The 23,904-nt window shown below is 37.3% G+C and overlaps 1 protein-coding gene across 2 annotated transcripts in view; it reads right to left on the bottom strand.

Moving 5' to 3' along the window:
* The window catches only part of NKAIN2 (sodium/potassium transporting ATPase interacting 2), a 533,209-nt gene that overhangs the window by 289,153 nt on the left and 220,152 nt on the right, over positions 1-23,904 (bottom strand). For both annotated transcript variants that reach the window (XR_004238721.1, XM_032101601.1), the window contains exon 2: positions 2,471-2,608. Coding sequence is in view for 1 of the 2 variants with exons in the window: in XM_032101601.1 (XP_031957492.1) it covers positions 2,471-2,608 (138 nt within the window). In the remaining variant the exon portion in view is untranslated. The remainder of the gene's footprint in view (positions 1-2,470; positions 2,609-23,904) is intronic.

Below are 23,904 nucleotides of genomic sequence, written 5' to 3'. Positions count from 1 at the left end.
TAATGTACTAGTAATAATCTATATTTTTCTCCCAGACTTAATGTGACCAGGTATAAGATTGGAAGGGACCTTTAAACATCATTTAGTCTCCTGCCATGGGCAGGGATATTTTTCTCTAATTAGGTTTCTCAAAGTCTTACCCAGCATGGCCTTGAACACTTCCAAGAATGGGGCATACACAAATTCTCTGGCTGATCTGTTTCAGTGTCATGCTATCCCCACTGTAAATATTTTCTTCCTTAAGTTCAATCTAACCCTACCTTCTTTCAGTTTAAACCTATTGTTCCTTGTTCTGTCACTACAGGCCCTGGTAAAAAGACCTTCTCTATCTTTCTTAGGAGACCCCTTTATATATTGAAAGGCTACAATAAGGTTTGCCCAGAGCTTTCTCTTCTCCAGGCTAAAAAGTCCAGCTCTCTCAGCCTATCTCCAGACAGATGTTCCCCATTGACTGTTTTCATGGCCCTCCTCTGAACCTGCTCTAACAGGTCCATGTCTTTCTTGTACCTTGGGCCACAGAGCTCCTCTGTTGATCCAACTAAATAAAGGATGACATTTTTATCACTGTTTTCTTATTCAAGTAGTCTGTGATAACTGGCACATCCAGGTGTCTTTTATAAACTCTGAGCAAGACAGTTCGATCTTAGATTGGCTCTATTCAAATCAATGAGAGGATGCAGAGAGGCAAACTCACAAAGCCAGATGGACTACACAGTTGGGGTGAGCTTTAAGAAAGATGTATGTGAAAATTAGTTAGAACAGTGTTGCACAAACCATATAATTCAGAAACCTATCTGAGTGGTCTCAATTTATAAGGGTGGTGTTCCTCCCCATTCACAATGCACTTATCATTTAAATCTAACTTTTTGTTTAGTTCAGCTGTGCATTTTATGCTCATGCTTGGTTTTATGCCACAGAATAGTCCTGGGATGGAACATTTAACCCTTTTTCTTTAACTGATGTCTGAATTTTGAGTTTTTATTTTCAAGTCCTTTGTACTGGTCAAAGTACCAGAAACAGAAGGAAACTCCATTCACATGACTCCAGCATTGTAACTTGAAGGAAAACTAAATATTTAAGGTTTGTAACATATTTTTCAATGTTCATAGTAAATGGTTTGGAATATATTAAACTGTGTGCATGCATAAAGGCATTGCGCATGTGGATACAAATTTTCTGTGTATAGGAGATCACAGATATAGAAACACAGACAGAAATGTTAATGTATTTCTCCTAGCATTACAGTAATGCAATATGGATGGTAGCACGGGGGCAAAAGCAAAATCTGTCTGTATTCTGAATGACTGCTGGCATATGAAGGAACAGTTAAGAGAGAGACTTTGCAGAAGAGGGTACAGATTCAGTGGGGTTATCAGAGACAAGGGGTAATGGTTTTAAAATGAAAGAGTAAACTGAGGGTAGGTTTAGATTAGATATTAGGAAAACTTCTTCACTGTGAGGCTCATGAGACACTAGGACACATAGTCCAGAGAAGCTGTGGATATCCCATCTCTGGAAGGGTTCAAGACCAGGTTGGAATGGGGCTTAAAGCAATCTGGTCTACTGGAAGATGCCCCTACCTGGCTGGAATCAGGTGATCTTTAAGCTTACTTCCAGTGCAAACCATCCTATCATTTTAAGATTCCCTTGTTTTCATCTTACATGAATAGGGCAAATTTTTCAGTTCCTGTCTCTGAAATGTATACAAGCTTTAAGTGAGTTAATAGTCAATTTTGACAGTAATATTGTCATGAAAATCCAAAAAGAGGTGGTCTGAATGATGGCTGTCAGAGTTGCTGTTATTCTTTCTTTGTAGAAGTACAAATGGCAAAAAACTCCACAAACCCAGAGTATGAAATGAGGATTTAATTAATACTGCATTGTGCCAGAGAGCACAGACACTAATTCTGTATATGAGGGGTAGATGAATAAGACAAGAAATGGATTAAAAATATTAAGGTTCAAATACTTATTTTCATTTTGGAGCCCTCAGTCCATTATTTCTTACCATATCATCATACCTCACTTTCGGGTTGGACTTTAACTTCTAGGAGGCATATACATAACAGATAGGCACTCTATCTATTAACAGTAGTTAATATCAATAATGAGTAACTATAATGAATCATGCCTCTGTTGGGGGGGCCCAATGTATCTAGGAAAGTTATGGGTAACATTTAGTCTAGCTCTAAATTCCCCGTATACCGAGGACATTGTAATTCCTTAACCTGACTCCACTTGAAAGTTAATATTGTCATGCAGTTAATGATCATATTGACTTAACTTTTGTAGACTGTTACCAGTTGATTATTGCAGGTGTCCCAAAAGCACAGTAAGTAAATGTAAAATGTTACAGAAGAAAATTAAACCAAGATTTCTATTGGCTTTATAAGCAATGCAGTTTGGAGCTCTTTTCAGTTTGTTTATTTCTCACATGCACATTAAAATAAGCAAAAAATTAAATACTCACTCCTGTTATGTAACGAGGTCTATACTGGATGGTTCCAAATAAGCCAAGTATGACTATAATAATGTGTATAAAATTTGCGAGGATGGGTGCCCACTGATAACCAAGGAAGTCAAATATCTGCCTCTCGAGCACAGAAACCTATGATTAAAAAGCAAAAGCATAAATAGATTAGAACAAACCAGAAAACACATATGAGGGTATTTCCCCTTCCCATACCCAAGGCAATTGCTCTGAGTTAAAAACCCACTTGTCAGCAGTACAATGAGATGAGTTTGAAATGTTTCAACTTCTTGTTTTAATGAAAGCTGCACTTCTCATTGGTTACTGAGTTATATTCTACCAAGATACAAAAGTGTTCACTAGAATGGTATGTTTGCAGGAGAAGAAAGACAAATCACTTTGTTATATACAGCAGCAAATGCTATAATGTTTTAGGGGATCAATGCTGAAAATATGTGATAGGCTTATGACATTTTCTCAGCTACATTGTTTCCATTCACAATACTATCTAGCCTAGTCCTGTCTCTTTACTTCCACTATTTCCCTGCATTTTGATTTTTATCTCTTCTCTCTATCCCAGCTATTCTGTCACTGGGCTTTTACCTGTAACCAATTGCAGGCAACTCTTTGACTTGGTTCTACTGATAATGACTATAGTTTACCTTCTTTCATTGTCACAAACATCAGCTGAAATATAAGCTCCCCCAAGACTCTAGATAAATAATTTTAAAAATCAGTTGAGGAACAATCCCAGGCTGATTATTACTGTTTATAAGCAATACCATTCCAAACAGATAGATCAGATGTTAGAAAAACCACCTTTCTAACAGTATCAGTAGAAATAATTTCATAATTCCAATAGCAGGTGTTCCTTAACTGGTGTTTGGACATTATGTAAAAATACAGTACTGTAGCCTGACCCATAGGTATAATAGCATATTTTGACAAAAATATTACGTTACTATTAGAAGGCAATGTAATGGTGAAGTGAATTTAGGCAGATCAAGGAGCTTCTCTGACAGCATTTCAACAATTTCACTAACTGGAATGGTGAATTGATGAACTTCATGAAAATGTGAATAATAAAAATAAAATAAAAATAAAAAATAATTATAATTGTTATTAATAATACTTAAAATAACAGCAACATGAACACCAGACACAGAAAGAAAAAAAGAAAAGAAAAGAAAAGAAAAGAAAAGAAACAGAAAGAAAGGAAGAGAAAGAGAAAAAGAGCAGGTTGTTTCTTGATTAAGTTTAATTAAATAACAGGTGATTATTTATTGAGTTTATGTTATGCTGTGGATGAACTAAATTAGGTTGGTGTGCCACCACTCTGTTCATTTAAAAAATAACACTTTTTGAGATCAAGTACTAAATGAGTAATTAACTACTGTTCTTGCACGATATAGCTGTGGGAGAATTTTTCAATTTTCATGCCACAGTCCACTATCACACCAAAACTTTCTTTTTGAAATTAAGTAAGAAAACTTTTCATTAAAAGACAGCCTACATTTACATCAGCATTGCAAATGTAAAAAGGCTGTTAATTATATGCTACGTACTGATACTTGTTGGACTCTGAGATGGAGACTGTCAAAATAATCCTGGGAAATTTTGTCAGCCATGTAATTTCAAATTTGAGTGTTCAGGTTTCATGTCAAACATTGAATTTCTTTCTTCAACAAAGACCTCTTTCACACAATGCATCCTACTTATAACCGGCGTTAGTATTTTGACTACCATTTTATTTTACATATTTATTGAAAGAGATTCTGTTCCTACATTATCCAAAATCTTTCTGAACTGATCTGTGCTATCCTACAACTCTCCCTAGCATAGGAACACCACAGAAGAGTTCCCAGAATCCCAAGACATGTCTAATGGTGACAATAGGATGAAGAAATAAAAGGAAGCTGTATTAGGAACTTCATGAAAATTCAGATTGCCTGTGCTTCTAAGTTTAGCATTAAGAAATATTTCCTTGACCACAGACACAGTCATCTATATTAAAAAAAAAGGCCAACATGTGGCATGAAGCAGTATTATGTAGGTCAGTGTGAAGTCTATTAGGTGTATCAGCAAAAAAACCTGTTACACTTTAAATGCTGTTAAAAAGGTAACAAATGGAAAATGCTCACTCTGAGCACAGAGCTCTTATTTTCATCAGATAAACAAAGAGTAAATGAGGATAGCAAAGCAGTTGCAAAAAGAGTCTAGACTGTACATGCTTCTAGTTTAGTAACAGCAGAGATTCAGCAAGCAAAAAACAATACTTGGGAAGATGCAAATCATTCAAACAGCAGGAGGTCATCCAGTTAAGTATGCCAATTACAGAGGAAAATTGCAGCATGCTAGTCAATTGTATAAAAAGTAGAAAACCCCATATCCCTGCCACAACTTTTAGTCTAAAAGGAAACTGTCATGCATCAACATGTTTTGTTTTGCTTGTCTTGGTGAAAGCTACAGTTCCATCAAAACCTGTTTATGGTGCAGTGGATAAATGGTTATTCTGCGAGAACCTTTCCTTTTCACACACACCAATGTACTTTTTCATTTTTTTCCATTACTAGCAATTTCTCCAGTACCAAGCAACCCCTCCCTCAGATTTTGTGGTCACATTGAACTTCTGGTGAGTAAATCTACCAGAAAGCAGGGAATGCAAGGCAGTGGTAAACACTGACAAGGGTGCACCACTTCTGTCCCTGTATATCTGTCTCTCATTTGCCACAGCAGACTTGCTATTAGATTTTCTCACATCACTTCAAGGAGTCAGCTGCGTGTGGGGACTGCTGGATATGCGAAATTGCAGCATTCTGGTAGGGTATGCACAGATGAAATGCTGTGGAAATGTAGTTCTTCCTTAGAAGATCAGAGTAACATGGCAAGGTGCATGGTGGATTTATCAAATGGAAATTACAGGACAGAACTAGATCTTTATTCCCACTTCCCAAAGAGATGAAGGTGGAGAGAAAATAAAACTAATCCACAAACATAAATATAATATAGACTTCCTACATGAGTTACTTTAAAAAAATATATCATTTAGTCTGTGTTTCTAAAAGGAGAAAAGTGGAAAGTAGGACAAAGTAGTGACAAAGACTATTAAAAATAGTATTATGTAGCTTCCTCCTCTTCCACAGATGTCAGAATCATAAGGAATTTTCTTACATAGGAAAATATAGATATGATTTTAAAAGCATTTCATTCCTTTACTTCAAAATTTCTCGTTAAACAACTACACTTCTTCAAATCATACCTACTACCTTCAAATGTTTAATGATGTTTCAAGGACATTACGACATTACACAGAGAAAGGCAAGAACTAACAAAGAATTATTAAACTTTAAATTCAAGGAATTCTCTTTTTTCTTTGTCAGGGGTCGGTATTGGTATTGGCACTTTTTAACGTCTTTGTTATTGACACGGACAGTGGGATTTCGTGCACCTTCAGCAAGTTTGCTGACAACACCAACCTGTGTGGTGCAGTTGGCATGTTGGAGGGAAGGAACATCATCCTCATGGATCTTGACAGGCTTGAGAGGTCCATTTGTGTGAACCTCACAAAGTTCAACAAGGCCAAGTGCAAGGTCCTCCACCTGGATTCAGGCAATCCCAAACCCAAACACAGGCTGAGCAGAGAAAAAATTGAGAGCAGCCCAGGGTAGACATACTTGGAGTTGTTTGTGGACAAGAAGCAAAACATGAGCTGGCAATGTGCACTTGCAGCCCAGAAAGCCAACCACATCCTGGGCTGCATCAAAACCAGCATGGCCTATAGGGCGAGAGAGGGGATTCTGTCCTTCTATTCTGCTTTGCTGAGACCCCACCTGGAGTGCTGCATCCAGCTCTAGGGTCCTCAGTACAAGAAGGACGTCGACTGGCTGGAACAAGTCCGCTAAGGCCACTAAGGTGGTCACAAGGCTGGAACATCTCTCCTATGAAGACAGGCTGAGAGAGCTGGGACTCTTCAGCCTGGAGAAGAGAAGGCTTCAGGGAGGCCTTATAGCAGCCTCCCAGTACCAAGGAGGGCTTACAAGAAGCCTGGAGAGGGATTTTTTAACAAGGGCATGTAATGACATGACAAGGAGGAATGGCTTTAAGCTGAAAGATGGTAGGTTTAGATTACATATTAGGAAGAAATTCTTTCTTGTGAGGGTGGTGAGGTACCGGAACAGGGTGCCCAGAGCAGCTGTGGACTACTCATCCCTGGAGGTGTTCAAGGCCAGGCTGGATGGGGCTTTGAGAAACATGGTGTAGTGCAAAGTGTCCCTGCCCATGATAGGGGTGCTGGAACTAGATAATCTTAAAGGTCCCTTCCAACCTAAACCATTCTATGATTCTGGAAAAGAGTTTAAAATGAGAAAAGCAAAAAGGAAGAATTGATGCTTTGGATGAAAAAGTATAGTATGGTTAGAAAAGAAAAGTATGTTTTAATTCAACTCTGCTATAATAATGCAGTGAACTCAGAATGTAGAGTTATGGACAGTCAGGTCCTAATATTAGAAAATAAACACCCACCACATTATCTTCTTAGGCAGATTATTTGATGTATTCACTGATAAAATTACAGAAGACTTTATTTGAAGGGAACCATTTTACTAAGGCATTATTTTTTTTCAGACTTCCTTTAAATGCTGTAAAAATAAATACAAAATAAAATGAACCCATATACTGTCAAATTGGCATAGCTCAAAAACTATTTCCAGATTCTTGTCAGAGGCTTGTTGTTAATAGATTAATAGTGTTACTGACCTTGAGGGATCTAAGAATTGAATTTCCAGAGGAAAATGAAAAACATTTGGAGATGATTCTTAAAGTATATGATTGGACTAGAATTTCAGACAGGAGCCACAAAGGAGAAACCAGTCAAAAGATGATTTATAACATAAACTCCAAAATGGAAAATGACTAAGTGCCTTTGCTCAGAAAGCTCCTTGAGAAAAAACTCAACCACGACTACTTTACAATGATACAGAATCTAAACTTTGCACTGATATAAATTAAGTGCACACAGTCACACACGCAGAAGAGGATGTGCACAGACAGCCCCTGCCAGCCAAGGTCCTTGGACAGCAAACACAGCACACAGGCACTCAGCACACCAGGGCTGGGGCAGGGTCACACAAGCAGCTGAGTGGTGGTAACAGGCTCTCAGCTAACTCCAAAGGAAGAAGAGTATTAGCTTAAATTACAGTATAGAAGAATTAAATGAGCATGGTTTATATTACTGACTGGTGCAAGCTAAGAATGCACTAAAGAAATTAAGCTCTAATCACTAACTCATTAAGTCTTCCCAGAAAAACTGTGTTTATCAGATGCCCACAGCATCTAATGATTCACTCCTGCTTTTACGTTAGCTTTAAGTTTTTAAATGACCTTCAGTTCTTGGTCTATGGCTTAGAAAATTAAAAAAGAGTCAAATAAATACAAGTGGTTTTGGGCCTTTGGCTTATGAATGTTTCCTAATGCTAAAGCCTGCCTGCATGACTACAATATCCCCAGCCAACACTCCTCCAGCACTTCCATCATTTTGAGGCAGAATGCATTTATTTGTGCCATTCCTTAGAGAGGTTCATTTAATTTTTCATCAAAATTTTAGATTGTATCCTGAGATAGAGGGCCCAGTTACTCAAAAAATTCTCTACAGTCATCCAGCAGAGAAACAGATTAATATTTTGAAAGTCAAATCTATACAAAATACACATGCACATCTGAAAGCGTGCATGCGCATGTGAGTCAAGTCCTTTACTGCAAGACAGCAGGGCAAATAAAAACAACTTGATTTTTTTTCGTAAGAAGAAAGGCAACACTAAAATGAAGTTCTGTGAAGAGCTGTGGACACAATGGTGTTCTTGGCATATCTAATAAAAACCATCAAAACCATAGCAAGCACAGGTAATTCAAGTTAAAATCAAAAAGGAATTAGTTTTCACTTGTCCATTTGTTCCTCAAAGGAATCACATATATAATACTAAGCCCCCATCCTTAATCTGTTTGATGCTGCTGAGAGAAGGAATAGGCCTTCACCACACTTGATAAGAAGGTAATCATAGTTTTTAAAAATCCTATGTAGGACCACATTCCTGCATCATATTGTGTATAAGTGGATTTCCGCTGTGACCTACAAAGGACAACAAGGCTCTCCACAGGTACAGAGTGCATTCTTATTCTCAGCTGCTGCCTTCCCTAACTGAACATGGCAATAAAAAAAAAATGGCAAATACAAGTTTTCTACAGCAGATTTTCTGCTATTTAGTAGTGAGAAGCATATCTACATAGCATTGTAGAGATAACTGTGCCTCAGATGGTTATAGTATTTACTGTACAAGACCAAATTCACTTTTGCTAATATTTAAAACAACAACAAAAATCCAGAATTTGTGAAGGTATACTAGATTTCAACACTCTTGAAACCAGCAGAGCACTTCAGTTCATTTATTTGTTTTCAGAGTAAAGTTTTGTATACAATTGCACACTCCATCCCAAAGACTTGCTTAGATGGGTTAGAGCCTTAAGTTCATGCCACAATTTAGATAACAAATCTTATCATCAGGGTACAGCAAATTTTGTGTGTGTGTGCATATGTGTACACTTTAAGACAACAGAGTTTCTTATTTCTAGCTGGCCACCGGTAGCAAGACTTAGAGATGTGTCAGAACACATCCATTTGTGTGTCTGAAAGAAAACTTAAAAAATCAATCTCATGTAAACTGTTCTACCCATGAGACTATCAAGAAGTTAGTAGTTCAGCTACAGGATGAACTTTAGCAATAGGTGTTAAAAGTTTTAATCCCTGTAAAGTATTTTATTTCCTGTTCAAGAACACTTGTAATAACAATTTGTGCATTATTTTAATAAGACATATTTGCACTCCACCAAATCCAGGGAGAGGTGCATAAAAGAGGTTTGCTCTCAAACTGATAAACTGGGTCAAGTTATGAGGTTCCTTTTTACCTTAAAAGCAAGACAATGTTATAGCACAAAATATTCAGCTGCCAGGTGCCAGCAAGGGAGTGCAACAAGAAGACTAGCTGTGACTGTGGCCAAAGGAGGGATCATGACAGATGGGTTAGTGACCACCAGTGGGAATCAGTTTAAACACTGCCAGCATAGGAGTTCCCTTCCATCTCTTTGGCTGACCCTTATTTCTCCCTCCATCTCTCTCTCTTAATCTCTCTCTCTTCCCCATTCACATCCTTCTTGCAAGGGTGGCAAAGTTCAATTTTACTGACACTGCTGAGAGAGCTTGAACCAATTCTAAATGTAAAAATGCTTTTCAATTACGATTTAATAATAATTTATAATTGAATAATCTGAATTTGCCTGCAGTAAAGCCAGAAAGCAAAACCAAGCATTCTGAGATCATTCAGAAAGATTAGCCTTATCAAATAGTTCCAAATTGTTTCTGTCTTTATGGAGATATTTAACAATAAAACAGGTCTTGGTTTCATTCAAAAAGATACAACTAGTTTCTACGCACTGGTTCAAACTATACTATATTACATTTGTAAACTCAAGAAAGATGTGATAATGCTGTCATGGAATTTACAAAAGGAAGTATCTCAGTTATCTTCAGGTAGTGAAACAATCTTCTGTGTATCACTCTCAGTCCAGAACAAACTCTGGCTTAATGCCTGAAAGAAAAATTACCACATAACAACAGCAAAAAATTAGTCTCTAGTTCTCAGCATGAAAGGCACACCTGTAAGAAACCTCATTAGCCAAATTATTTTGAGTGGAATTGGCAGGGATCACACATTATCTCATCAGTACTAAGTCTCATAATAATAAGAACCAGGCCTTTAGTATCAGAGGACTACATCAAGTGAAAATAGCCGGTCTAGAGTCACTAGTTGTTGTGTCCTGGTGGTTTTATTTGTACTCAGGCATACAAGAGTGTCCACAAAGCGAGAGAGAGAATGACATGGGGAGAGAATGACAAGTAGTCCATGTCAGAACTGTAAGACACAGAGGGCTCCTCTGCAGTCTCTCATTCCACAACTAAACCTGGATAAACAGCTGACTTTGTCTGACCTTAATCTCCCTCTTAAGATGCTTCTGCCAAAATAATCATTATTACTACACAGAGTATTTGAAGCACCTGCTACATTTTCATGCCTTGGCATAACCTGAAAACTGATATTCAAACTATTGCAGATCACTTTATGGTAGAAAGATAATTGTCATCAGTTACAGACAGAAAAGTTTCTACCTGCTGAACTTTGCCTATTACCTGTGTATAAAGCCACCCATCCTTAGGGAAATCCAAGTACTGTGGAAGGAATCAATGCATCTTCTCTGCAACATGGCTACCTTAGAGTCAGACTTGTCATCTGGTCTCTACACCAGAGCCCAAGAGACAAGCACAAGGTCTCAGATCTCTTCTTCCAGATGTCCAGTGTTCCCAGTTCTCAGGTCCAGCATCTTTAAATGCAATGGCAGCTGGGGAACACTGATTGTTGTCTACAACACAGCTCTACAAACATACATTTCTATCCAAAGTGACAAGCCTTTTTTTTTTTTTTTTTTAAGAAAATGTGATATTCTCATAGGCTAGTTCAAGACTTGGTTCAACTCAAGAATTGTTGATTAGAACCAGTTAATTTGCATTGATGTTCAGTATTTCACCATTCAATCTGCTTTGGAACATGATTATAAGAAAAAAAAAAAAAAAAAGGCAGAATATGAAGCACTCTGAGCTGTCATAGTCATTAGAGGAAAACTCTAGGTCATTCCAATCCCCAGGGATGGCTAGAGTGAGTCAGCCAGATACTTCCCCCATTAAACATCCAAAGAAAACACAAAGGGTTTTTGGTTTTTTTTCCTTGATTTTATGAAACAACATGTTTAAATGAGTGGGACACTAATCCTTCTGTTTTGAAAAAATACAAAACTTATCACCTGCCCTTGAAAAGCACAGCCTCTGTAAATAAGTAAGCAGCACATATTACAGTCTAATTCTCTAGCCTTTTCCAACATTAAAACTTCAATAAAATTAAGAAGCAGTCTGATAATTCCTTTTCCCCTAGCCTATGAAAAATGTAATGAATATAAAGCTACTCTGTAATGAGTAATGTACTAATAAGGTGTGCTGACTCTTTTTAGTAGCCGATTCATGCATGGATACAAATAGCTCCTTCTCTTATTACATTTTTTCTGAAATATTATCTATTTGTATCCAAGATTTATCAACTTACAAACTAACAAATACAAAAAAATGGACAACTATTAAAAAAGTTCACAAAGCTCTCATCCCAGTCTGTTATACTGAAAAGTTAAAATGTGAAGGACAAGGAAAAGAATAGATGCAAGGCTCTGACAAAAGACTAAACACACGAGATGAATGCTTGCTATATTTTATAAAGCTAATAGGTGCTAGCAGTGATGAGAATGGTGTAAAAATGTACACTTTCATGCAAGTACATTGTCCAGAAAAAATATATTTGGATTAAAATTAAAGGAAAGGGAGGTACTGGAAAAGAAGCAGAGATACTGAAGATGGATATAATTGGCCTGCTTATTTGCATAAATTTTTATTGCAGTCAAAAATATTTATCTGAGAATAATTTACATCAACTAATTTGAGACTAAAGTCAGATTTTTATTGGGTGTTTATTTGGTGTATTGAAGGCTAGTATTGTGTCCTGGATTAAACCCATTTGTTTATCCAAACTCTGTACTCAAGCACAGCAGCACATTCTCAGAAGGTATTTTCATATATTGTTAAATACCTAAAATAAGACTTTTTAAACTTTCCTCCTTCGTATGGTAAAACACTGATAAAAAGTGTAATACCTCTCTGTATTGGAATAACATCCATTAGCTGGCACCAGTTGGTACATTAACTTTGTAAGGAAGGCTGGAGAGGGCTGTATGGGTGACATGATGGTGTTTGCAGAAGGTTTTTTCTTTATAAGGAGAGCCAATCACATACAGTAAACCAAAAATTCCTTCCTTGTCAGAATTTATCCTCCACCCTTCTGCATTTGCTTTTGAATCTTTCTTTTCCCCACCTTCCAATTTGCTTTCTTTAATTCAGTGCCCACAGCAAGTCCTCTTGGAAGCAGCAAAAGCTATAATCTAGGACTGCTGCAAGCTCTCCTCCAGCAGAGGCCTATCCCTGCCAATAGCTGTCATCATTCAAGTGGCACTTGCTGGCAAGATAGCACAGAGTTGCAGCAATTTCTTTCCACTTTTTCATACCTCATATCCCCAGCTGTTCCAAGGGGGTGATCACCTTGCTGGTTTCATGAGGTCTAGAAAACGCAGCAATAATTATTGTGCTGGCAGTGCTGAAGGCAGCCAGCATCACTAAGGCAGGAACTGGAATGCAGCCCAACCAACATAGCAGAATCTACTAATTTGTTGCACTGAATATTTTGTTGTAAGAAATAATCATGAGCCTTGTGATAGACTATGAAAGGCAAATTACATTGCTGGAGCCAGAGCCTTCTACAGTGCCTAGCAAAAAAAAAAAAAAAAAAAGCAAAATCAAAACTACAAAAACAAATCCCAGAATCAAAACCGAACAAAAAAACCACCTGACAATGTTAGGTTAGCTGGTTAAATCTAGCATTTTAAATGCTTTGTCTCGTCAGTAAATTACCTCCTTGAATTTACAAAAAATGAATCTTCTATCCAATCATGACCTGTCAAAAAAAGAGGTGTTTATAATTGGTTTTGACCAATTTTGTGTATTACACTAAGAGGGGAAGGCTAACAGTGTTCACTTTAATTTCATATTGCATGATACCTTACACAAAATTGTAAAAAATCTAACAGTTAACCTTTCTTCCCATAAATGTATTAGTTAATGTTTTAAATGATGCATGTCTATGACTTTCTAATCCCTGCTAGACAGCAGCTTTTAATACAATTGTTTGAGGATAACAACAACATCTTTTCCCAAGAAAACTCCTATTATTAATGAAAAAATAGGAAAAAATAACATTTACATAACACCAAATTCCTGAGCGTTTCTTAGTGGTATAGGTGACCTCTCTAGAGGGAGTATTTTTAACTCAAGGAAAAGATAATCTGATAATATTGTGCTTGCTGCTTCTCTGCTAAGGCAACAGACTCCTTTATGCAATGAATGCAGCACCTGCTGGTTCCTGCTTTGTGCTCCAAGGCACTGCTTTGACTGAGGTAATGGTTTACCCTGTGGTTTGCTTCTATCCTGATGACATACTGATAGGAACTCCATTTACAATGGAGATTCGGAAAACTGCTGTCCCTGGCAAACAATGCAGTTAGGTGAAAAAGGAATTTAGGTTACTGGGAACTGCCCTCTTTCTAAGTAGGAAAAAGTAACCAAAGCAGAGTCAATCTCTTTCACCCCTGTGGCTCTGTTACCTCAGCCAAGGAAAGAAATGACCAATGCCCATTCAAGATGCCCTGCTATTGACAGGTAATTCTACATTGGAGAGAAGAAGGAATGAAGCTTGTGCACATCTGAGAATATAGGAGGAAAAAACAGGAGTCATCAAACTTTCCTGTAATGTATCTCACTACACAAAGTAAATCATGACAAAAAATAAAACTTTATCCTAAAGACAGCTTTGTACTCTGGGAAACTAATCAAAGTGCCCCCAGATTTCTTAGATTTCTGTTGAGAGCTGACAATGGTTGTCAGCATTATTAATATTTTTAAAGGGATGCTCATGTCCACGCTTTGTGAGAAACTCAGGTAGGAACCATTCCTTCCTGCCCAGCTGCCCTCCTCTAGATGGAACTATCTTCTCTGCTGTGGCAAGTGCTGCTAAACTGCAAGTCTCTTCCTTCATCCTCTGCCTAGCAGGTTTCACCTCACACATGGCTGTAAAACCCTTTAAACTAAGCAAATGGACCTTCCACTTGTAAGCATAGTATACTAGAAAAGAAGACACTGGCCCATCCCAGTCATAACTTCTATTTAGAAAGCAGAGGTGAGGTCCAATCTACCTAATGTAGGACTCTAACTTCTATCTACCGAGTTTCTGGTATACTGAATCAAAGTGTGTGTCACTGTAGGCCACCAGAGGCAGATCCATTCTGACTAAGTGCAGGTACCTAAGTGAGACAAACTGAATCTGATCCATCCATTTAATCCAAAAGAGCCACAATTATTGCTAAATGAATCGATACATGTGAGAGTCCAGAAATGGACTACTGGGCCCTATGCTGTTCCAGGGACTGCCACAGATTCCCTATGGGATTCAGACAAAACCTTTTAGTTTCAAGGTAACTCAGCTAGGCAGTATTTAAATCCTGATCTCAAAACAAAGTCATGTGGAAGTGTAGATTTCACTGACTTTCGCTAATTATTAAGTTCCTAGCTTAGTTAAGTAATTGTGACTACTTTGTTTTGTTTAATCTGTAAGGTGAAAACTATTTAAAGGCAAGTATTAACTTTCAGCATTATATACACTGGACTTTCTCTTCCACTCTTGTAAAAGTATACCAGGAGACAGAGGTGACACCAACAAATGTCTTGACAACAGTCGGTGTGATGGAGTATAAATTTGCTCAAATGCTATTCAATCAGTTTCTTCTCTTCCTGTAGGAAAGATTACAATGAGGTTAGATTGGGAAAAAAAAAAAGATGAATGCAATTTGTTATGGGAGAATTAACACTATTTTTGCTAAAAGATGTTACAAATCAGTGACTGAACCTTCCCGGTATAACTTCTTTCATAAAGCTTCAGCAATACTGAACACTTGAAGGATGCATGTTATAAGAGGAAGTTATGTGGGAAAGTGCTGAAATTTTATGTCTATCCAAATTTGCAAGGTAGACAATATTAAAATTGCCAGAATATTGTTGCAAAGGATATTACAACAGTGAATGACTAGGCATCAAAATGACAGATGAAACAAAATCCTGATAAATGCAAAAATATGTACCTCCATGGGAAAGAATATTTACCATACATAGTGGATGATTCTAAATTAACAATCACTTCTCAGGAAATTATAAAATTATTCAAGAAAATTAGCATAAAATGTCAGCTTGATGATAAACCAACCCCAAATTTTAGAAATCATTAGGAAAGAGTGGGCAATGAAACAGAAAACTGCACTATCGAAGAGAGCACCACACTTGAAACAGTAGACACAGTAAAGCTGGAAAATGACAAAGAAATGTTACAGGGATTATCCAAACAGTGGAAGATTTCTACTGAAGACAGACTAAACCAATTAGAACTCTCAAAGTCAGTAAAGAGAGAGCTGCAGGGGAATATGAAAAACTCTTTATAATCGAGGATTACATAAAGTAAATAGGTAAGGAACAAGTTTTATTACTTTTTCTAGCCATAGAACTAGCCATAGAGGCAGTTGGCTGCAATGAAAGGAGAAAAACTGAAAAGAAAAAAATGAAATACATTTTCACAGGATTAATAATGAAACTGGGAAATATATTTCCGCAGGCTTTTGCGTTTTAGACAGAAAAAATTCAGATAATTTCATGGAAAATTAGTCCATTGATAGCAGATAAAAATGATGGTCTTGCCACAGCCTTGGTTTAAGAAGTCTCATAATTACCAATTGCTGAAAGCTGAGAGGGTAAATTGAAGGAATGACCACAGTCTACAGGGTCCTGCACTGTTCACTAGGCAACTGCAACTGGCTGCTGCTTGAGGCAAATTTCTGTGCTTAGGTGAGCTTTTGTTCTCATCTAAAATGGCTTTTTTATCTTCCATTTGAAACAGCTTACAGGTTTGGGTTTGGTTGGATTTTTTGTGTGTTTTTTTTTTTCCAATTTGAATTGCAATGATATGACTGCAAAATCACAAACCTTATTAAAAATATGCCCATTGATGGCACATGAGAATATGTGTCCTTACACTTAAGTCACAGAACATTATGCCTTCAGACACATGAAATCTGAAGTGTTAAGATTTAAATTGGGTCAGGAACAAAACCAATATGATCTAATATCATATTGCCTGAACTTATTTATAAAATGACTTTTAAACATGATCATTTAGGAGACATCCCCTGTTTACATTTCAGGAACTCTGCAGGACAGTAATCTCTCTCAGGTCCTGTAGAAAGCTGCTCTCTAGTGGCTAATGGGAAAGACCAAGAATTAGGAGAGTATAAAATCAATTCACTTCCTTTATTTAGAAGTCCTTATCCATTTGTTTTCATTTTCAGCTTATTGCACATACATAACCATGACATTCAACAGCACTAATTCAAAACTTTTGAATAATACTGTAAAAGGTTCCATTTACTTACACATCAAGATACAGGGGGCAAAGAGGGAGGGCAAAGCTGAGGCACAACTCATTTTATTTGTAGATAAAATGAGACTACAAGAAATCTACCTCAAGTTTGGATTTATTAATCCAAATCGGTAAATTTTGTCTATCGTGGGATAGGTATCGCAGTGCAGATCCTACTCAGCTATTCCTCTTCAATTGTTCAGATCCTCTGTGGTCATTAGAAAGCCTACATAAATAACCAAATAAATTTGGAATTCTGTTACTTGACTTCTATGCAAAGACTCTTGTGAAAGGATATGAAACACCACTATCTTAATTTTAAAAGTAAGGGCTTGAAGAACAAGTAGGATAAGAGATCTACCAAAATTCATCCAGCTGAATACACCAGCATGGAGCTGACAGTGAAGTACACAGCCTCTGCTTGCACTGAAGACAACTGTTAGGTGGCACTTTCCTTTTGTGGTCAAGAACCTGAAGAGAGCCATCTATCCATTTCTTATATTATTAACTGGTTCTAACAATGTATGCCATGAAAAAATATAAGACTGTCAGGTACATTGACAATAAATTAATGGTGTTCCTGAAGCTTTTAAAAGCATGCAAAATATGAACAAATCCTTATTTTAATTAGCCCCTTCATATGAGCATAGCTAACGTGCACCAAGAGATGACACATCTGGTAGCTGCTACAGGATACACCCCCACTCAATACTGTCACTGTAATAAGAACAAACCAATAAGTGTATTTTCAAATGAAAAAATATCACTCAGATATGACAGATTAGTGCCACATCATGCAAGCTGGAGCACAAGACAGAAAAAGTATTTTGCAAGCTTAAAGTGTCATGTTTGAAGAGAAAATATATACTCTAGGAAATCTGGATAGGAAGAAAAGAACGGCAGATGGAAGACTCCACTGCATGCTTCATGAGCCCCCTGCCAACCACTGAATGTTGGACAGTAAAAAAGCTACACCTTATTAAGTTATAAAAGGCAAGGTGAATTTATCACTAGTGGAAAAGTGCAGCAATTTTGGTTACTGATGAATAGTTGTCTCTAAACACAAGAAATTCAAGTTCTGCTTTGAAAAGGGCAGACAACTGAAATAATGAGTGGGTGGCAAGGCACACAAGACTTGCAGATAACCATCCTTTTAAGTCATTCTATACAACTAATCTTAAACTTGAAGCTTTTCATACCTAAACTAGCAAGCCATTTGCTGTGGGCCAGAGAACATGAATGAACATGAACTTAGGTTGAATAAGGGAGTTTCCTAGGACTTTGCACAGTTTCCTTGAGATGCAGGTACCTGTGAGTTCTAGTCTCCTTGACCTTGTAAAATTACATTATGCTACACAATACATATCTTCTTAGAAGCACAAAAACATTAAAATAAAAAAGATTCTTTTTAAGAGACCTCCAAATCACAGTTACAGCACTTTCTTCCTGTTGTGAATCCGCAAAGGGAAGTAACTAGACATAACAGAAGACACAGTTGGTATCAGAAGTCTATAGGAAAACTGCATTATTGTAGCCATGATACGACAATTTAATTGCCTTGGAAAGCAGCAGTGATATCAATGGCAAACAGGTAATGATTAAAAAGAACACAGATCTCGACACAGAAAGTACTAAGGTAGGGAATCAACCTTCTCTTCCTGCTATTTAAAGGCAGCAAACATGGATTTAAGCGAACCAGGATGACACTCAGCATTTGCAAAAAAGGTTACTTATGTACATATGTAACATGGGCTGACAAATCCATGCTTATCACTGTGTTTTTTTTACCCATTTGTTTCATTAATCTAGGCAATGTGAAATATAATTCTACTTGTATCTAGATATTATGACTACCATAACAGGCAAGTTATTAATATTGTCTGAGGGATAACATCATCGGACATCTCAACATAATCAAAATAATATGAAACAATACACTATACCCTGGAAAAAAAATTCGTACTTTTTTTTTACATGAATACTTGAGATAGTGTTAAGACACAGAGAGATTTATGATCTTATGGTATATGTTAATGTGGTATTTTTCATTTTCTGAAACTGTGTTGTGCAGTTCCTTCACATCACTGTGCTCCTCATTCTGTCTTTCACTGGTGGAACTATGTAGAGTTGAGGAACCCCATGCTGTCTGTCCTTCTAGAGTGTGCTTTATGGGATATTGCCTAACACAAATTTGTGTGACTCTGCAATACTGCTAGGGCAGCATTTCATCACTAAATCTGATTAAACTATTGTAATCCCATGCATGTGTATAGCAGATATTGCTGCATAAAGTAGAAATCATATTAAACTGGTACTATTCACTTTCTATATACTTTCTGCAGGAGAATTTTTATGAGAAATCCCCTCAGGTTTTGGTGATTACCTTTTTATTTATTTACCTTAACACTATAAATTAAGACATATCATTTGTGAACAAAATTAAAAGTCTTGTAGTTATGAGAAGCATGAAGCCCAGCCATGAAAAAAGCTCAGATGAACAAAATTGTCTATCAATCATATTGTTTTCATTCTAGTACATTTAATTAACTCACATTTTACTTGTAAACCTGTGCTGGGTGCCCAGGCAGTGGGGGACCTGCCCTCTGTCAGACACGGCCGGTTCTGGTGAGGTCCAACTCAACCCATTATAGGGTATGGCTGAGCCCCCCCGACACGATGGCAGTGCCTCGGGGAAAGCGTGTGTAAGGATGGGCAGGACACTGCCCATGAGAAACGAGTGAGGGGAAAAAAGTGTGAGAAACAGCCCTGCAAGCCCCAGGATGGAGGTGGGGAGGAGAAGGTACTCCGTGTGCCTGGACAGAGTTCCCTGCAGTCCCTAGAGAGGCCAGGCTGGAGCAGGGAAACAGCATGAGTGGGGAGATGATCTGTCATGGGCTGACCCTAACCCCCTATTTCCCCATCCCCTTACACCAGTCAGGGCAGGGAGATAGAGGAGTCGGATATGAAAGAGTGAAGTTGAGGCTGGGAATAAAAGCCAGGGGGAGGGTAAAGTGTTTAGTTTTTGTTTTCCACCATCCAAATCCACTTTAATTGGAAATAAATTCAGGTAATTTTTTTTTCCCAAATTGCCTCTGTTTTCTCTTTGACAATAACTGGTGAGTGATCTCCCTGTCTTTATCTTTGCCCACGAGCTTTTTTGTCTAATTTCTTGTCCTGTTCTGTTGAGAAAAGGTAGTGGGAAGAACAGGGTGAGTGTATGGCAGCTGGCCAAGGTCAGCCCACCACATGGCTATGAAAAACTCAAAAGCAGGACAAAAAATACTGCTCTTAATGATTATGATTCTGATTAAAGATAACCTTCTTAGGATTTTTATAATGATTGACCATTTCTGCAGAAGTCCATGAAACCTGCAGCTGGTGGTTCAGCACCTCTGGGGCTGTCAATTTTTAAAAAAAAAAATCTTAGTTCAGGACTGGTTTATACCATTTACATGTATACAAAGCACAACAGCTTGTCTTTGTAAAAATAATTTAATTGATCAAAATTTCTTTGAATGATAAGTTCTGTGGCTTTTCAAAATTTGAGCTGTTTTACTAACCTACATGAAAAACACTTTTGTTTAATCAGACACTATAGTGCTACTGGAGCTGTAGTGAATCTATTCTACCCTGACTTACCTGACTTATTCTGTGAAGGCTTCAATTATTTTGGTTGAGCTTGCCCTCTCTTGCTGGCATTTATAGAAAACAGAAGGCACAAAAGATAACTGATGTTTCCCCATCTGTTTCTTTAATAAATGCCCTTTGCTGCAAAGGACTGGTGTGCAGGCAAGAAAGTAGGACTCACTTATCAAACGATACACTCAGTGCCGCCAAAGATCCAAGCTGTGTTTTGATAAGGATTTCCTGGTTGATGCGACAAATTTCTGCCTGAATCTCAGAGGTATCTTAGGCATCTGGCAAAAATACTTCATCCAGATCATGAAAACAAATCACTTTTAATTAGTTAAGTCCTAAGCCCATCTCTCCCCACCCTCAGAAAAAACAAAACAAAACAAAAATCTCCAGCTAAAATAAAGTACCTCCGGCTTTGACATTTGGGAACATGATGCCATGTTATTTCCTAAATGCCCCAAATGACAAGACTAAATAATGAAAAAAAAAGCTCAAATCAAAACCTGATATGTATGTAAACATAAAACCTTCAATTTGCAATCAGAAAAATCCGTAAGTGATTACTCTTTTTGATGCTCACAAATTATTAGCCTGGTTCTGGATATATTTTTAAATGCAGCTGTATGAAATCATGAAATGTTTTCAAATACAGACAGCTAATAGCATTTTTGTTCTGGTCAGATATTTTATTATAGAGAAAGCCCTGTATCTTTAAACATAAAGAAAGAAGAATCTGGATGCACTCTTTAAACTTCCCTACTGTTACTAATGTCAACACACTAGATCTTTCCAATGTACTTGGCCAAAAGTGCTTTTCATGCCACTGCTGTGGTTGCAAAGTACTGTCTCAAGGGTGCTGCACTCCCTGCACCTTGCATGGAGGACCGGTTCTGTTTGAATCTATCCCTCATCTTGTATATGGCATTCTCCACTATACCCTATGTTACCACATAACACCAGCTCTTTTTTACCTCAGACAAAGGAAATCCAGACAACAGGCTCTCAGACATGCTGCAGTCACAGGTGCAGCAGTTACAAAAATAATTTAAAAAAATATTCACAATCAAGTTGAAAGAATCAGTTTATCCTACCTCACTCAGAATAACCCAATTGTTCAGGTGCCATATGTATGATGTCTTTCTTGGCACTGTGTGTTATAAGCCACTGCCAGAGGCAGAACTTTGAGATAAATCAATGATCATTCCCACATGTCGAACCAAGAAACTGTGAATAGGGTGAATCACGTTCCCATTTAAATGCCTGCAGCACCTTCCCTATGTCCTAGTAAGGAGTAGGGGTCCCTGACTGGATTAGTCCTGATAGCCTGGGAAGGAAGCAATACATTTCCCAGAGAGCTATGTCTCTGGAGAAAGTAGCAAGGACAGAAAAGGGTTTATGGACTACAAAGCTCTTTGGCAAAAGGTCAAACTGTAGATGAGTATAATTCTTCAAGGAGAAAAGACAAGAAGAGATTGAAAATGTTACTTTACAAAACAAAAAAAAAGCAAACTCACAAACTGATGAAAGAACTTAGATAAAAAGAAATCTGTGGCATAACAACAAGAAAATTTTGCAGTGCTTTTCTTGACAGACTAAAGTTTCTGGGTTTGAAGTAGTTCTTTTAGAAAAAGATTTTCTGAATGGGTTTTATAGATTACTTCTCTGGATACAGATCACTCTAACAACTTACAGAACTGCAAGACTGAGGATAATTGTAATTCTCATACAGTGGATATTATTGTCTCTTCTCTTCCTGAAAATGGATCAACAAAATTGACCTAACATCTGAAACAGGAACAGAAAAAAGCCTGTTGTCTTGCTTTTCTTGTGAAGACAAGAGATTTTGTAACTTTTTTCCCCTTCACTGCAAAAGAAAACACCTCACAGTGAAAAAAGTATTAATAGCTTGCAGTGACACATCATGAAAACAGTTTTCAATTCTGAATTCTTCCTAAGATCAGCATATACAGGATTGTGTTTTTCTCTTATATACACTTTGTATTATGTAAAAATGACTAAAAATGACAACTTTTAAATAATCTTTGTTGAAATAAGTTCATTGTGAAATTGTACTTTGCTGTCAATGAACCTTTGGTAAGCCCTCAGCCAAGCATATCAGAAATTGTCTCTCAATACATAAAATATCTCTCTCCTTTTTTTTTTTTTTTTTACTTCATAGGGTTGAAAAAGGGCAACTAAAACATGCCTATCTCAGAGTTTTCTAAAGCAGGCCTAACCCACTTCTTTAGCAAGCACAGAAGATTAATTGAAACATCCTTGAAACCACTGCTGCATTGACATTTACAGCACAGATCTCTTTGTGACACATTACTATCTCGGTTTCAATATGACTTCTCTGACCTGAAGCAAAAGGATTGATATGTAGACATTAAATCTGATCAACTGGAGTGATGGGCAGGCCATTTAAATCATTGTCCTTAAACCACCACTGTCACAATAGCCTTGATTCTTGTTCTGTCCGTTATGAGCTTCTGGACTGTCCAGCAATAAGTCCAGGTATAAATGTCAACCCACAGTCTTCAAAAACACTGTGCATCTCCCTTCCCAGGGCTCCCAGCAATGACCTGAGGAAAAGACAAAGTTACACTGTGGTGGTTCTGAGTCATATCTGCCCTGAAAGGTGCATATGAAGGCACACTGTGACCACCAAGAGGGTCAGAGAATAATCAAGAGCTATTAAATTCCCTTGCAGTCTTGCAGACTTGCCTTCAATGATGCCACAAATTCAGTGTCTTTCCTCTTTACCTAGCCATCACTTACTTTGCATACTTAGAGTATTATTTTACGGACAATAATATAATAGGAAAAATAATGTAAGCAATTAAGAAATATGGGAAATGCATATATGAAGTAAATGTTAGTTTTAGGTAGCATTGACCAAATCTGATACATTGCACTTTATTTTATACGTGTAATCTACTCACAGAAATCGCATTAGAAAACTGAAATTGCCATATGCACAAGTTTTCTTCTCTTTTTGAGTCGGTAATTTCAGTCTCTTTTTGAGAATGTAACTGTTGTGCAAGGAAGGATGATAACGTTTTAAAAAATATTAAAGTATGTCCAGCAGGCTTTTTAAACCTCTCTTCTTGGGGCAAATACCTCTTGTTCAGAGTCCAGGGGGGACAAGCATTTGCAAAGCTATATTGCTCCAATTTCATTCCTCCTCATGTTCCCACTCTATATAAACTATCCCTGAGCCCATCTCTTTTCCTTCCATCAGCCTTAGTTTCCATTGTGAAGTTGTCTTCTTCTTTTTATAATTTTCTTTCTCCCGTATGTTTTCTTGTTAAGATGGTAAATTTCTCTAAGTGACTTTTCAAGAACACTATATGTAGACAGCTTTATGCTTCAGGAAGCAATACTTAGCAGATCAAGACAAAATATGCGCCTCAAACAGAATTCAAAATTTCATGTACAGTGTAAATTTATATCCTTGAAAAGATGCTCTGTCATTTGAATAAGCTTGTCCTAAACCATTGGGATTATTAAATTGCTTTCGGATTTCTTGTTTTGCACTTTCCCTCCTCTTACTTCCTCAGTAACAAATTCAGAACACATTTC

This window comes from Corvus moneduloides, chromosome 3 (genome assembly GCF_009650955.1).
Source record: "Corvus moneduloides isolate bCorMon1 chromosome 3, bCorMon1.pri, whole genome shotgun sequence".
Lineage (NCBI taxonomy): Eukaryota > Metazoa > Chordata > Aves > Passeriformes > Corvidae > Corvus > Corvus moneduloides.
Note: the sequence above shows the minus strand (reverse complement) of the source record. Positions and strands in the feature narration are given on the sequence as shown.